Below are 17,170 nucleotides of genomic sequence, written 5' to 3'. Positions count from 1 at the left end.
GGGTATGCATGTGTATCCACAACCTCCGGGATGATGTGGATCCCTCGAAAATGGGTCAAGCTTTATATTCCATCGAGGAAAAAGGACCAGTCAAAAATAACCTCTCCAATTCCTCCAAATAATCCAACTGATGATGCAGTTGCATCAAATAGACGATGCTGTAAAGGAAGCAGGACCCCTAAACCCCCTGCTTCACCTGAGTTACGTTTCATCTTAAGTTGTGCTGTTTTCATCTTCCTTTTTAGGCATCCTCCCGGCCAACCATGAAGTATCAACATCTGTGGTTCCTTGCCCTGTGTTTCCAGTCCTGTGAGGCGTGGATCATCCCTCAACCCAGAAAGAACATTTGGGTGACCCTAGCCCATGCACTCAACCAAGATCATCTGTGTTTGTCAACAGCCGCAGCAGATAACCTCATGTCGACTTGCCTGGTGGGGATTCTGTTCAAATTAGAAGAGTACCCCATTTCCCTAAGGAGAATTCAAAATGAAACCAACAAAAATCCGCCTGATACCTGGGTTGAAATTTACCACTATTGGGGCATGGTCAACTACACTAAAACTCCTGTGATCAATCCCTTAGTCCTGTGGAGGAAATGGGTTTACAACCTGCCCTACGATGATAAAGAACCCCAAGAATTTGAAATTTTAGGTTCGGCCAAAGCTTTATTTTGCATTCAGTTTGATTCTCGGAGGTTCGCGCATGCTAGGGCTGCTGTCCCTTGCTTCCCCCAACATGACCTAAATTTCAAATTGGAACAACCAAAATAGAATCAAAATTCAAAAAAGGAATGCAAACCAATTTGATGAACATTGTGATGCCGAAATTTACCATTGGGTCAAATCTAAACAGGTTTCTGTCTCTGTCTTCCTCCCCTGGGTGGCAGCAGCCAAAGCTTTGAGCGAATTGGGAAACATTGAATGTTGGGTTACGAAGCAGGCAAATCTAATATCTACTGCCCTCAGTAACCTCCTAGAAGATGAAAAAATAACCAGGAAAGCGACTCTCCAAAACAGGGCTGCCATTGATTTCTTGCTGCTGGCACATGGGCATGGGTGCCAAGAATTTGAGGGACTTTGTTGTTTCAACCTATCTAGTAAGAGTCAAAGCATCCATGCCTCAATTAATGAGATAAAAAACATGATCAGCAACATGAAGCAAGAAACTGAGGACTGATTTCGGAACATTTTTAAGGGCTGGGAAATGTTGGGATGGGTGACTTCTGTTATAAAAGACATTGCCTATTTTATTCTCATATTTTTTCTGATTTCGGGAGTCTTCAGTGTACTGAGGAGGATGATAACCAAAAGCACCAGCAAATCGCCTTCGTCCCAAATTGTGGTGGCAGCCACCATCCAAGAGCAAGAATGGTGGGAAGGAAATGCACCCAAAGGAAATGAAGTTTAAAAGATTAGTTTAGTACCCTTCCCCATTTCATTTCAAAAAACTAAACAAAAAAGGAGGAGATGTAGGAGATTGTTTTTCTGTTGTAATCTTAAGGTGTTCCTTATTGTGAATTTATAATGGTTTGTTCCATGTACCCCTGTGGTGGTTTGACCAGGAATAAGTGGGAAGCAGTGCCTCAGAACCAAGAGGGTTCATCGTGAAGACCCCTCGGCCCCAGGGGGTTGGAAAAATATGGGGGAGACAGATGTCCCAAAGCAGAGACTGTGCCTTTTTAGAGTGAGACAAGGCATCCTTAAAAGACAACCCTAAAAGCAGCTCTAGTCCATGCACAGTGGTGAGAGCACTGGGCATGGAAGGAAGATGTCACAAGCAGCAAAGGACTTTTCCGGGCGGTGCCGAGTGACATAGAAGCACACGAAGTTTCAGCATGTTTCCAGGGGAAGCCTATAGTGCAAGAAGGACTCCTCTCCTCTTCGTGGACTGAAGTTTGAATATCCTAAAGGGTGGTGCCAGACTAAGCAGTTAGTAATTTGAAAGAATGTATCAGATTGAGAAATTTTAGTGGTGGGGAGGAAGAAAATGCTTTTGTAAGGTTTCAAATTTTTTTTCTTATAGTTTTTTTCCTATTTTCTTGTAGTTTAAGTAATAAAGTTTTCTTTATGTTTAAGCTGAAGCCTATTTTGCTTATTCCTGGTCACATCTCACAGCAGACACCAGGGAGAGGGTATTCTCATGGGGGCACTGGCTCTGTGCCAAGCCAAACCATGACAACCCTCTTTGGTTTCCCCAATGGTTTTGCCCTGAAGTTGTTTGCTACTATTTTCCTGCCTAATCTTATGTCAGTCCCCATGTCAATCTCCCTTGCACCTCCCTGATTTCCAGACCCTTCCCTGCCAATCCTGGAAATACTGCCTTCTTCCCTTGTTCATCAAATATCTGTGCTGCATTAGGTACTTGTCTATCCTATGCACAAGAAGAGGCTAAAGAATCCTTGCCATCCAAAAAAAATCCAAGTGTGGTATATGCAGGGATTCAACTTGAAAATAATCTGCTAAAAGCATTATTGGCCTTTGGAAAAAGAATTGGAGGGGGAAAAAAGGAAATTTGCATAGACTCCCTTTTGGTGGAAACTGGAGACTTGAAAACTGAATTGCATGCAGTAGAAAAACAGGAAAAATATCTGCAAGGAAAAAAAATAGAACCGCTGATGAGCCAATCACCCTCTCCAAAATGGAATATGTGTGATGAGTCTCTCTGACCAATGGGGATTGGATTTTATCAAGTGAGGAAGAAGCGGGAAGCCATTGGGGTCCTGGCAGGTTTTTAACCACCACTCCCAGAGATCATGATATTCTTTAACTGCACAGGTGGTATATTGGGTAGGAGGGATTGATCTGCAGGATAGGGGAGATCCACTGGCTATTAAAACTGCTTGATTCTCTGATCTCGCAGCTTCTGTGCAGGAAGCAGTTTGTATATAGACTATGTATGAGAGGGACAGGCTTAGAAAGTCTCTTATGTTAGCCCCTATCAATTCAGCCAGATTAACCCATCTTATTCTGGGTTTTCCAAACAGTCTCAAGACTTTTGTAGCAAACTTTCAGGATGAAATGCAGCAGATTTATGTGGGATCTCAGCACCTCAGGACTGAGGTGCCGAGTCACCGAGACCACCCTTGGGGGGCTCGGGAGTCCTGGAATGTTGCCAGAAGTGTCTGGTGGCTGGACTTTGATCCTACACAGGAGACGACACCTGTATGAGGATAGGAGGGTTTCACCGGGGTGAATGGTGAAGGGATTAGTTAGTTAGATAGTGAAACACAGGGTTTAGGATTTCTGTACAGGGGAGTTTAGAGAAGTAAGATGGAGGAATCGGGGCATGTCCTGTCCTTCTTCTTCTTCTTCTTCTCCTCCATCTTCTGTGGTGATGGTGGCACTTTGGGATTGGTCATTACTAAAAGTGCACCGGGCAATAAGGGTGAAAGGTATTGGGGAAAAATGATAAATATTGTATACGCAACTTTGGGTATAAAGATAGGTGACCGCCCGGAGGGAGGGGAGTGTGCTCATGGCTGGCTGCTGAGCAGACCTCTGTCGAGCCGAAAGAAAATCTTTTAGATAAACAATTAATAAACACAGAGACCGAAAGAAGAACTGAAGCCTCTTCTGTTCCTTTGAAACGCGGGCTGCTCCAAGGCCACCCCGGGCCTTTCCAGGCCATCCAAACAGCCGAAAACCGGACAGATTTATGTCCAAAATGCCACAGTTCCTGGGCATCCAGGGGCCTGGGTGCAGATGATGCATTTAGCTACCTAGAGTGGATTCGTGCAGGAAATAGTGAATTATGGATGCTGGACAGGATGGGTCAGGGTCTCCACATCAGATAACCATTGTTAAAGCTCCTGAGCCTGCTTGGTGGGTATTAGCGGTACAGTGGCTCCGAGGCAAATAGCTGGAACCTTCTATTGATATTCTAGTCAGACTGTGAAAAATTATGGTTGAATTTCTAATTGATGCAGGGACCCAAATATCTGTGATTACAAAGGAAGCAGAAAATGTTTTGGAAATTATACTCAGTGACCGTAAAAATTTTACCAGAACTGATGGTACAATAAAGGAATGTCCAACAGCAAAAATTTCCATCTGGCTCCTGGGGAAAAAACAATTTACTAAGGTTGAAGTGCTTGTGGGGGCTGCCCAACTAAAACTTTTAGGATTTGATTTACTTTATGGGCAAACCTGGAAACTCCCAGATGGAACTCTGTGGAGCTTCGCAATGGAAGGCACTGGGTTGCTGGGAATACAAATAGAATCTGAAAGAATGTGGGATGATTCAGGCTTGGAAATTTTTATCGATTCATTAGGGACATCGATACCATTGCTGCCTTCTAAATTTACTAATGCAAAACAGTACCCCCTGCCAACAGCAGCACTTATGGGAATTGATAAATTAGTGATAGATTTGGAAAAAAATGAGGCATCATTACAAGGACTCATTTGCTTTATAATTCACTGGTGTGGCCAGTAAAGAAACTGACCTGGCACTGGCATTTCATGGTATATTGACAGTTAACTGCTAATACTGCACCTCTAACTGCTGCAGTTCCAAACATTGTCTAGATAGTGACACTGCTACTGGGTGCTGCTCATGCTTAGATGGCTGCCCTCGATGTTAAGGACATCTTTTTCACGATTCCCCTCCCTGAACAGGATAAAGCACAGTTTGCCTTTACACTGAGGAGTATCCAATATACTTTCACAAGGATATAAGCATTCTCTTGCTATTTCTCACAATGCCTTGGCTAAGGTCTTAGTAGAGATTCCTATTCCACCTGACATTACATGATATCAATATATTGATGACAACCTAATAGAGGGAGATTATCAAGAACACTCTTTATTATTCTTACTGTCACTAGACAGAAGGTCAGGGATTGCTTGAAATCTTACATTGCAGTTAATCCAAGTTTTTGGACATACACATAACGTTAGTCAAATCACCACGTTTACCTTTTCCTCCATCTGCCAACTCACCAGTAATTTGGGGAATTTAACTATGGGTTTGATTAAAACTTGGGAGGTTATGTGGAAAAATCACACAAATCTGACTTGGCAAACTGAGGAAGGAAAATATGTTTTAAAGTGGACCAACAATAATACAACTATATGAAACTGTAATATCATCATTGAAATTTGAGAGTAATAGTGACTCAGTTGAGAAAATTTTTTGTCTTCCTGAGGATACATGTGCTGATACACCATGGGGAATGCATATTCCATGGGGGTAGGGAAGGCCACAATGCGGTGACTGCCATTATATGCAACTACCAGCTGGTGCATTGATTGGGAAAGAACAATTGGATTGCCAGATGATCCCATACAGGTTGATGTTCTAGACACAAATTTAAATGTTTCTTGCTCAAACAGCCCAAAAATATCATAATTGGAATTGTACTGGAGTTTATAATTGCAACTCCAATAAAACTGAACTTCAGAGACTGGGCCCATTCATTTGAGCTTTCAGATTAGGTTGTACTTGTCAAAACTATATCACCCCACTCAAAGACACTTGATCTCATTTGACTAACAATGATACTGAGTCTGACATAATTTGTTCAGAACTAAGTATAACCTCTATGGGGCACACCATGTGGGTTAGCAGTGATGGAACACAGTCTACTGACTTACTAATAGAGGGCTGGCAATGGCAACACATGCTGGGACTATTAACACTTTGACCCCTTTAGATGAAGCAACCTCTTTCACTGTCTCTGTGGGGACAAATTAAAAGGGAATCAGAAAACCAATGGCAACACTGGATAGCTGGAACTGAGGTGGAATGGGTACTGGAGTGAATTTTCACACCCCAGTTGACAGCATTCCAGAATTGAATGATGTTATATAATTGTGCTGGACAAATATAAACATTGGCTATTGCAACTCATGGGGGACTAAAGGAATTAAATCTACAAGGAATTGTAGTGGTTCTAACCAGAAACTAAGCCCAACTGCACCCAGTCCCTCTGAGGACCAGCTGGAACAAAAGGGCTTTATTTTCTGATAAATTTCTGATAAAATGCCCTTACTGCAACATTTAGCTTGATTTTGGACCTTTAAAATGTACCAAGAGCATTATGGATTTGGCTTTGTTCTCCGCAGTGTTTACATATTGTCCCAAGGGGTGTCTTTAGTAAGTTTTGAGTTCTTTGCGGATTTTTTTTGGTGGGGTTTTATTTCTTTGTTTTGGGTTTTTTGTTTGGTTTTCTTGGTTTGCTTTTATATGTATATATATTTATTTTAATATTTCATGCCACATAAGTCAGTGTTACGGTGTGTTTCAAACTTTCAGGTCCCTTCCCCAGGTGTACCAATACCCTCTTCCCCTCCCCCCCTCGTCCCTTGCCGAGTGAGTCCTGTCAATCAGGCTTAACATTCCAGCAAAGGCATCGTGTGGTTAGTCAAATTCAAAGGATGCCCCTCAGGCCCAGAGGTCATTGCCCTGTCTAGGTGTCCCTCGTCCCTTGAGACCCCGCCCCTCCCACCTGGTTGGTGGCTCACCTGTCCCCTCCCCTCCCCCTGAGCTTAAAAGGTGAGTCTGGCCATGCGATCGGGCATTCTGTTGGAGCTCTTCCCAAGATTCAGACCTCTGTAACCATGGAATAAACCACTGGATATAACCCTCCAGCAGAATCCTCTCCTTTTTTTTCTCTTCACCTTCACCTGAAGTCTTCTTCCTGAGGTAAACGGAGTCCCTAACAAGCCTGGACTTGTTTAGTGCCCAGCTGAAACCATCAGCAAGCTAAAGGTGTCTCTGGGGTGATACACCACAGATGCCACCTTCGGCCTAGCAGCGAGGGTCAGACTGGCCCAGGCACAATCTAACTGGTAATATTGGGATTCATATTCCAATAAGTCAGGAAAAGCAATATTGACCAGAACATATTTCAAGATAGATTCCCGTATGTCTAGACTTAAAGTGTCTTTCCAGATTGAATGACAGCACAGTTAACTACTCCAAGATCCATGAATCACCAGGCAATTTCATTTAGGCTGCATCTTTTCAATTTGTTTTGAGAAAGCCTCCAGGACAGCATCCAAAACTTTACTACAGCTAAGATATACACATTAATTCCTTCACTCATACACTCAGTGATTTATCTTTTAGGGAAACAGTTTTACTACTGTATTGAAAATAATCACACTTATCTTCTATATGCTTACATACCAACTGGTTAGTGGTTTGTTCCAGTACCTTAAATCTAAGAAAACAATGCTGAAAGGTTACTTAATATTATCCTTTCTACTCACCTACCCGTCTTTAAAATCTTAGTGACATTTACCTTCAAGTTGTTTTTAACATCCCTTTCTATCACGAATTCCTATAGATTTTGAGAACTTCTGAAGCAGCAGTTCAAAACTCTCTCAGTGAGTTTCTTGAACACTTTAAAGCAAGTGTCTTCAGACTTTAACAGTTTAAATAATTCCTTCCCCATTCCAGCATGTGTTCTCTCCATAGTACATGTTATATCTGGTCACAACTGACCTTTCCTGTAAAGCAGTGTTAGTTGTTATAACCCTCTGTTACTTGATCTCCTTTCCTACTCAGTAAGGGACTTCTGCTTTCCTTTGTTGCTATCTTCTCATACTCTTTATGAATCTTTTCTTTTTGCCTTCTATTTCTCTCTAGTTTTTAATCTATTTCTTCCTTAAGCTTTCCAGTTTATCTCTAGTGGCTTCTATGCTTACCCTCAGTTGTGTAGCTACATTTCCACTTTTTGTTTTATTCTTTTTATAGTTCCTCAGGTACTTACAACCTGTTACAATCATACTTGTTTCGTAGTATGCTTTCTCTCCTCCAGTTGTAATTGTATCATATAGTAGATCAGAAATTCAATTTCGTCCAACCTTAACTGAACAAGCAAACTTGAAGAAAATTCTAACTTGCTTTATCTAGTACCACAGTAAGTTTACATGCCAAATATGTAATTGTTTCTTCATTATACACATGAACACCTAAATGATTTTGAAGTCTATGCATTTACCCAGTTCATCCCAGAGTTGTCTATACTTGTCAGTCATTGCAGTTCCTTGTTGTGTCCAAAGCGACAGACGAGGGTCAGCCATGAACTGTTCTGTTATCAATGTCAACATGCGAGCTCCATTTGAATCTCTCATCTTCAGCATCTCTCGCACCTAGGAAATGAGTCTTTTAATATAAACTTGAAAAAAACCCAAAACAAACCACAGTACAGATGATATGCTGAAGTGCTAAATATTCCACCTCTGTTAAATAAGACATATAATTTATATATTTGATGTGAAATTTTTAAGTAGAAAAAAAATAATCTGCCTTCCCAATTTTAACAATTTTTAGTTTCAGTATCCCATTGCAATTCTGCAAATACACTTCTTCCACAAGTAATCCACAGGTGTATTATGCAAGCTACTGCAAGACCATAATTTCTACAGGTCTCTCCAACATTTTGAGGGTAGGAAGGAAGAGAACAGCAAAGCTGTAGACAGTTGAAATGCTACTTCATATCCTTAAACTAATATCAAGACACACCAGATTGCATCCCATTGCATTATTAACTTGCTATCATGTTCCCAGGGCTTTGTCTTGTTTTAGAACAACAGAACTTCGAGTAAGACTGGAACAAGTACAGACTGGATGGGGGAGTGGGGGGAGAAAAAAGAGGCAAGTCTGAGTACTCAACATACCTTTGCAAAAAGCAAATTGATTTGCTTCCCAGATCCATGATATCCACCCTGGGAGAGGAAGAGTTTAACCTGTTCTTGGACCTGTTCCTCATCCAAATGCCAGCAGTTTTCATCATCTATGCTAGCACCTGCTGTTGGGTCAGGAGCACCTGCAAACAGCAAGAAGATAAATCATTATGTTCTACATAAAGAAAAGAGGTTTGTGGGTCCAGGGCAAATGAGTACTGCAAAGGATTTTGGATTTGTGTATTGTCCCATTTTGGATGTCTTGACTTAAAAGGTTCTTTAAAATAGACCTAAATTTCTCCTAAGCAGTCTTAAGCACTTAGAAATTACAGTCTATGAAAAGGTATTTAAACAAACAATATTTTATAATAAAATGTTAAAATCAAGATGAGTTTCTTCCTCCTGCCTCAACAGTTATTCTAGAATGCTTTTACAAACAAAATTACACTTAATATAATAATTTCAACAACTGCGGTGTTAAAACCACTCTCCCCAGAACACCTGTGTGACTTCTGTACCTTCAGCAATCTTGCTCAGGTTTAAGTTACTACTAATGAGCACTGCTACTGATGAACATGAGGAAAATCATCACTTCAGTGCCTTTGAGCTGTGATGGCCCTGCAAAGCTAAACAAAGAATAAAGAATAAAAAATAATTCCTAAGCAAACCCAAAGTCTTTAAGCACTAAAGGCATTAACATAAATAAGTTACAGCTGTGTAAGATTGTGGTGCTTCTGAAGGACCATTTTTACAACAGGCCATGTCATCAGCATACAGTCAATTCAAAGCAACTCTTATCTGAATTAGCTTAGTGCCAAGTGAAGTGACTGGATTTACATCAGGCAGTGCTTTGGCCACAGGTTGCTCTAACTAAAATTTTGTAGCTGAGATCAATGATTTTCCCCTTATGGCCTTTTTTAAAGTCTGACAAAAATAAAACAAGTTCCTGCAGTATCTAACAATCTACATATTTCTGAAGAAACCTGCACCTTCACTGAATATTTTTAAGAGGTATTCTAACTAAAAAAGTTGAAAAGCACTTATCTAGACTGTCAGGGGAAAAAATGGTAGTGCATCACTATACTCAGATGTAAGGCATTTTAATCATGCCCAAGACTGAAGTTAACTGTCACAGCCACAGCCAGTCTGAGGCTGTACAAATTTGGCCATAATAAGAAACCAAATTTGGCTAGCCTAGTTCGTTATAGCCTAGAGGTAAACAAGTCCCTGGGTGAGGCAATGATAAGTTGGATTCAAACTCAAACAGGGGACCCCAGCCAATCCCATTTAATCCTGAATGCAGATGTATCATTGGTCAGGGAGCTGGGGGGTGTTGAAACCTCAACCAATCAGTTGTTCAAGCCCAGGAATTTTGAAACCCCTATAAAAGAGGGTAACCATCAATAAATCTTGTGTGTTGTTGCATGATCTTGGTGTGTTCAGTCGTGTGCCTATCTCCAAACTGCGACCCTAATGTAACAAGTAGTGATCCCAACGTGATTGATACAGCCATCCATGTGTAGAGTGGGGGAGACAGGGTGGGTGAGTAGAACCCATCTGCAGTGAAAAAGCTGCCAAATAGTATGAGTGGAGCCCACTTGTTGCAAAAAAGCTGCCAAAAATACAATGAGAAGAACCATTTTTGGCATGGAGAGCAGCCAAAAAGTCAGGACTACCTTTGTATATACCCCTTTAAATAGAAGAAAAGCACCGCTGAAAATATGGGAGGATGGATCTCAGTGGAACACCTAGTTATGAAGGTATGGACTCTCTTTTTACTTCAACAGGGAGTAAAGCATGAGCAACAGGCTCTGGAAGCCACTATGGACATTATAAAACTCTGGAGGTTTGTAGAACAGGCTTTAGAAGCCACTATGGATGCTATAAATGTTATAAAGCCATGGAGGGTTTTTTTTGGACTTGCTGGGGTGCTTGGAAGCTGAGCAGGACACGGGGATGGCAGTGGAGATGCCACGGGCACAGCCCTCCAAAACATCCCAAAATGGTGGAGCATGGGAGTGTCCTGGGGTGACATTATGATGCTTATATCCCCATTCATCTGTTCTGTGCCTTTAAGACCGGCCCTGAAGAGTGGAAGTTTTGTTTGGGTTTCTCTTATCAAGGACACAGAGACAAGCGGTACATAGGGCTGTTTTTTCACTTCTGGCTTCAGCTTGCTGCTTTTGCTTGCTCTCTTTTCTGCTCTTGCTTCTGCTCTGCTTTCGCCTCTGCTTATTAGCTAGTTCTAGCTAAACAGTCCACATTCCTTCCTGGACTGTTTCTCCTCTCCTGTTTCTGTGACCATCTCGAACCTGCTCCGGACTGGGACCCGGGAACACCGAAGGTTCGGCTGCAGCAGCTGGCCCAGCACCAGAGGAACTGAGAACAGAGCAACCACCTCCCGAAAGAGACTTTCTGATTTTGTCATCTTTCTCAAAGTGGTGTCATCGGGTATTGTTCATTTTGTGTGCTGGGGGGTGCTGGGCCAGTCAAATAAACAGGTTCTTTCTACTTCTCTCCGAGGAATTTTTTCCCGAACCGGTTGGGGGGAGGGGCCGTGTGGGTTTTGCTTTCTGGAGGGGCCCTCCTTTGCAGATTCTTTAACAAATTTGCCCTAAACCAGGACAGGGAGGCACCCCGCAGAGGAGGGGATGCCATGCCAGGCACATGGGGGCAGCGGCTGGAATTGGCTCTGCCGTTGTTCCTGGGACTCCCTCCCGTGCACCCACCAGAACCCATAAGCATTGCAGCTCCAGAAGCTGGGAGAGAAGCTGGCAGCCCCACTGCTGGAGTCCTCCCGGCACCGTGCATGCCCATGCCATGCATAGACCCGCCGGCACCTGGGGCTGCAGAACCCTGTATATTGCTGCATCCACGTTAGGGACTCAAGAAGCCTGGAAAACACCAAGGCAGCCAGTGCTGCAATCAGCACCTGAGAGGTTGGGAGACTGAGCCACACACAGATGACTGTAAGTTTGCCAGAGCTGTGGGAGGAGAGCCAGAAGATGGCCCCTGGTCCCCAGATCCATTTAACCCTAGAGGGGACCCTGGCAGTATCACAAATGAACTTGTGCTGCTCTGTGCAATGCAGTATTATCTAGAGCCATGTCGTGGTGAGTGACTGGGGCCACGGGGGCTCTTACTAGCAGGGTGGTCCCTCTCAGCCTGCCCTCTGCAAGAACGAAGCAGCAGTGACAGAGGTGGTGGGAGGGGACACATGCAGACAGCTGCGGAGGTATGGTGCTGTAGTGGTGGCAGCAAGCACGCGCCACCAACCACATGGCATAGCTGCAAGACAGCGGCCAGCAGCAAGCCACCTTCACAGCAGGTCTGGCAAAACGCCTGCAACACTCTGCATGTGGGCAGTGAAGAAGCGACCCAGAGAACCTGGGTGCACCAGCAGAAGCAGCGCTGGCAGAGGCAGTGCCAATTCCCGTCCCCCCTACATGGCAGGCTTTTCCTGATAAGGCGTGAGCTGCCCCAGCGCCTCCCCCAACCTGTGCCGTTTCCACTGCTCCTACAACAGCCAGAGTTCCTGTCTACTGCAAACCCTCGTGAGCTGATACTGTGCTGGAGAAAGGACCTGTCTGGATGGGTAACCCCTTCCTCAGGAAGACTGCAGCATTTGCATAGCCTTTCTGAAAAATCCCTTCACCAGGATTTCTTCTCCTGGAAAGCAGAGAAACCTCAGAGAAAAAGGAAAACAATATTATCTCATTTGCTTTTCCTGTGTTTTGCTGCTTTGGAATCTGGTTTGGAGATTGTTTATCCAACATGTGAATTGTTTTGACTTAATGACCAATCACGGTCAGGCTATGTCACACTCTGAGGAGAGTGTCACGGGTTTTTAATTATTATCTTGTTAAGCCTTCTGTAAGTATCCTCTCTCTATTCTTTAGTATAGTTTTAGTATAGCATTCTTTAATATCATATTATATATCATATCATATCATATCATATCATATCATATCATATCATATCATATCATAATAAATTAGCCTTCTAAGAACATGGAGTCCTATTCCTTCATTCCTCCTCCATCTGGGGAACCCCAAAAATACCACAAGCATCTACCGGCTCAACCTGTTGAATCTACAGCTAGTCCCTAGAACTTTTCTGTTTTTTACTATTCTGCTGCATGGTTTAAGGAGTCAGTACTGTTGTTGTGCCTGTGTTACCACTATCCCAGACCCTCACTATTAAGATTCCCCTTTTTACCATATCACCCTGTGACCCCCTGCATTGTTTCAATTGTTTTTTGTGATAGACAGTCCTGTAATGATTCTAATTCATAAGCTGTCCTTTCAAGCAGAAATTAACTGATGTTTTTTCAAGGTACTCTTTTCTGGAAAAACAGCTTCCACCTTACAATTTCCCTGATGTAAGAGATTACCACTGGAATGAAAAACCTAACCCTCTCATCCTAAAGCAATTTCTGACGCAGGACTTGATATCTCTTAAAACCATTTAGACAATTAGTCTTAATTTAATTGTAATGTCCCAAGCCTAGATTTCCACCTGTCATTTCTGTTTACAATGTCTAAAAAATAATTTTCATGCTGAAAATCACTAAGAACTACCTTTCATATTTCACTCATGCCAACTCCTGTTGAAGTCAATAGCAGGTTTCTGAATATAGCAGATCTGTCGCTGCTATCACTAAAATACTAATTTGCATGTTTTCTTATTTTTGAAACAAAATAAAACTATGGCTTTTAATGTTAAGTTTTTGCAACTAAGTATACAGATGCAATAATCACAGAACTGAGGTAATTTGAGATTACAGAGAAGTTAAAAACTATGCATGAAAAAGTAATAACAGAAACTTCTAATTAACAAAAATGGTTTGTCCTGCAGCCTTGAGGTCATGTCTTTATACCTTTCCTGAAAGATAACATATTAATTGAAGGTAAATAGACTAATATAGAAACTTAACAATTTTAAAGAGTAAAATCCCAAGGTCATAAGGAAAAGGCACATATGCTTTTCATTTCTTTATATAATTTTCTTCAACATTATTTGATTTTTCTAAAACTTTACTTGTTGTGGGAACCCAGGGCACAGGGAACATTTCTCTGTCTGCTCTGAGGGGTTCTGAACCCCAGAGAAACACTGCCTTTAACCTTTGCCTGTGGAGAGGACTTCCAAGCCTTTGAGATAGGCTAGAATCTACCAAAGTGTGAAATAGATTATAGAGAGTAGTATAGTATGTCACTTGGGTGAGAAATTTAGGTTTTGGGATTTTTAGTATGATGTAGATAGGAAGCAAGATGGAAGAATTTGGGTGTAGTTCCTGTCTTCTTCATCATCTACTCCATTTTCTGCAGTGTTGGTCACACAGTGTGATTGGTCAAGGAAAGCAGAGTGCAGAGGTTACATGGACAGTCAAGGAATGAATTATCGGTAGATAAATAGAAATAATGTACATTTTGAGAGTTAATTGGATGAAGCAATATTACAGTGACCTGATAAGGTCTTCAGGTGAGAGAAGTGGACGAGAATCTTGGCTGATGATCAGAAGGCTGGATTTATTGATATATGATATATAATACATTATAACTATACTAAAAGGAATAAAGCGAGAAGTTGCAGAGGCTGCTAAGCTAAGAATAGAATAGAAAAGAATGAATAACAAAGTTCTGTGTCCAGGGAATCTGTCCCTGAGCTTACTCCTGTGATTGGCCCTTAATTGTAAACACAGAGCATGAGCCAATCACAGGGGCACCTGCTACATTTCACAGCAGCTGATAACAATTGTTTACATTCTTCTTCTGGGGCCTCAGCTTCCCAGAAGATGAACAAATCCCAAAGAAAGGATTTCTATGAAAAAATGTCTGCGACAAAGCAACTTTAAAAAACCTTGGAGCTGTACATTTCAGGGGCCATTTTGTGGTACTTTTCCAGTGCGCTGAGCCTGGTGTGGACAGCGTTCAAAAATTTGGATAACATAACAATAAAAAAAAAGCTGAAGACTGAAAAATATTGGAATAATTACCAATATAGCCAGAATGGGACATGCCTGAGCTTATCTGGCCCTTGCTGCTTGACCAAAAAGCGGCAACTGCGGTGTTTTCACTTCAGAGACACCTTTGGCTAGCTGGATGCTGCAGCTGGGCACTTGGAGGCAAGTCCAGGCATGCAGGAACTCCGGTGGCTGCAGGATGGAGCTTTCCCTGTAACAGGGTCTGCTCCTCGGGTTTCCCTCTAGCGGAGAAGCTTTAAGGCGAGGTGAAGGAAAGGAGTCGGTTCTGATGGAGGGTTTCAATTAAGAGCTTTATTTCTGGCCCACAGGCCTCTGAATCCAGCAACAGCTCCAACAGAACTCTTGACCATGTGGTTTGCTCACCCTTTTACCTGGGGGAGAGGGGGAGAGAAGGAACACAGGGGACCACCAGCCAGGTATGGGGGGGGAGGGGGGGGGAAGTCTCAAGGTACAGAGGACACCTGGATGGCCCAATGTCCCTCCAGGGATGGAGGGCATCTTTTGAGTTCTGCCAGTCACTCAATGCCCTTCTGGAATGCCAGGATTGACAGACAGCACTCAGCAGGGGTCAGGGTGTGGAAAGGAGGGATGATTGACACACCTGGCAGGGAATTATCAGGGAGGAACCTGGGGTATGTGAGGCAAACCATGACATCACACCGCAACAGAAAAAGTCCTGTGCGTCATCTTTTTCCTGGCACAGAACTGCTACAGGAGGGTTTCCCCCATCCAGGGAGCCCCCAGAATGGCCTAACGCAAAACAAACATCAATAACTTGTAAACCTGCAAATGCATTCTAAGAGTCTTGTCAAATTTACTTCAAGGGTACTTCAGACAACAGGATTAGTGTCACAGACATCTTTTCATTAAAATCCTTTTGTTAGGATTTTTCCTGCTGAAGCTGAGAAGTTTCAGCAACAAAGTGTAAACAATGGTTATCTGCTGCTGTGGAATGCAACAAGTGGATTCATGATTGGTCTCCTGTGGATGTTTGGATTTACTGACCACTCACAGCAGAGCTGCTCTGTGGAAGGGGCTAACAGCAGGCCTGTTAGCTAAAGGAGCGAGAAGAAGCCGAGAAGTAAGAAGAAGCTAATAAGGAGCTTTCTCCAAGGCTGTAACCAAGGAGATCGAGAGAAGAAAGATAAGAGCACTTTGCAGCTGGACGAAGCATTTTTAGAAAGTTAGGTGAAGTCACGATAACTTTTCACCAATAGCATGGTATTGACTTATTGTGGCCAATAGTTAAGGTAGAAGAAGGGTAAACAATTGGAAAGTGTATAAAAGATCAGCCATGTTCACAAATAAAGTGTTACCAACTGAGACTTCTTGTGGTCTCTGCTTTGTGTCGTGACCGCCTCGACTGCGACACTGCTCTCACTTTCTGCCGGGACACATATCTTTGTTATTGATTCTTTTCTGTTCTTAGCTTAGCTAGCCTTCTGAGAACTTTTCCTTCTATTTCTTTTTAGTGTAGTTATAATGTAGTATACATATCATAAAATAATAAATCAAGCCTTCTGAACATGGATCAACATTCTCGCCTCTCTCTTCACCTGCAACCCTTGTGACCACCATCACAGATTAGCAGTAACATTTTGCATTTCATTTCAATAATGCTTGCTAGTTTCTTTTGTACATAACCTTAAGATACTAATTTCTTCTAAGTATTATTTAATTTATACAGAGGAATGTTATTATTTTAGTAATACTTCAAACTATCTGTATTTATAAGAGACAAAAAACCCAACCGATTTTGTGCTAAGTTTTTGGTATTATGACTATACAAATGGATTCTACAAATACAGCTAAATAATGTTGTTAACATTGTATCTACCCATCAAATAAAAAGCTAAGATCACGACCAAGTAGAAAAGCCTTCACAAGCGAAATCTGAACTCTCCAAATATACACCTAAACTATCTACGAGACCCCTATAGAAGACAAGGATGTGTCACTTTCAATGATGTACCAGGATATGATCTGTAAAACCTAACTGAGACAGAGATGTTCCCTTTGATAGTTTTGAATTGGTTTCTTTGTGACAAAAAGGTAAATGGTACTTTCAAAGGAGTGGTATATATATGTACATAATTATAGTTATTTACAAGTTATTTATATCACTGGTTATTTAGCTAAGCATAGATAAAAAAGCTGGCTGTTCTATGAATCATTACTGAAAGATTTATTTTAAGGATATGATAGGGAAGCCCCCCCAGTCTGGGTCTTAGCTCTGACCAAGCTGTGGCCTTGACTGGCAGAAAAAGCATGCCATCAAACCCAGGTGTTCCTGTGCTAAAAATGAAAGCAAGTCACTTTGACTAGCTGATTCGGCTTTGCAGAAGCTGGACCACTTTCCTCTTAGGTAGACAGGGGATCCTTATCTGGAAAAGGCTCTCCAAGTCCTCATTGTGAAAAGATGGTTCCTTGGCAGACCCTGGGTGATAGCAATATATATAGGCAGTTGTAAGTTTCACCTTGTTGATATAGTTCAAAAGTGCATGTATTGTTGAGATTGAATTATGTTCCTGTTAAGTGATTAAAACAAAGAAAG

The 17,170-nt window shown here is 42.1% G+C and overlaps 1 protein-coding gene across 3 annotated transcripts in view; it reads right to left on the bottom strand.

The window, feature by feature from the left end:
* Positions 1–17,170, bottom strand: part of LOC141726905 (zinc finger SWIM domain-containing protein 6) — a 330,987-nt gene that overhangs the window by 78,215 nt on the left and 235,602 nt on the right. For all 3 annotated transcript variants that reach the window (XM_074531999.1, XM_074532000.1, XM_074532001.1), the window contains exons 3-4: positions 8,628–8,776; positions 7,949–8,099 (exon numbers count right to left, since the gene is read on the bottom strand). In XM_074531999.1, coding sequence (XP_074388100.1) covers positions 7,949–8,099; positions 8,628–8,776 — 300 coding nt within the window. The remainder of the gene's footprint in view (positions 1–7,948; positions 8,100–8,627; positions 8,777–17,170) is intronic.

This window comes from Zonotrichia albicollis, chromosome W (genome assembly GCF_047830755.1).
Source record: "Zonotrichia albicollis isolate bZonAlb1 chromosome W, bZonAlb1.hap1, whole genome shotgun sequence".
Classification (NCBI taxonomy): domain Eukaryota; kingdom Metazoa; phylum Chordata; class Aves; order Passeriformes; family Passerellidae; genus Zonotrichia; species Zonotrichia albicollis.
This window is presented reverse-complemented; position numbering and strand designations above follow the sequence as displayed.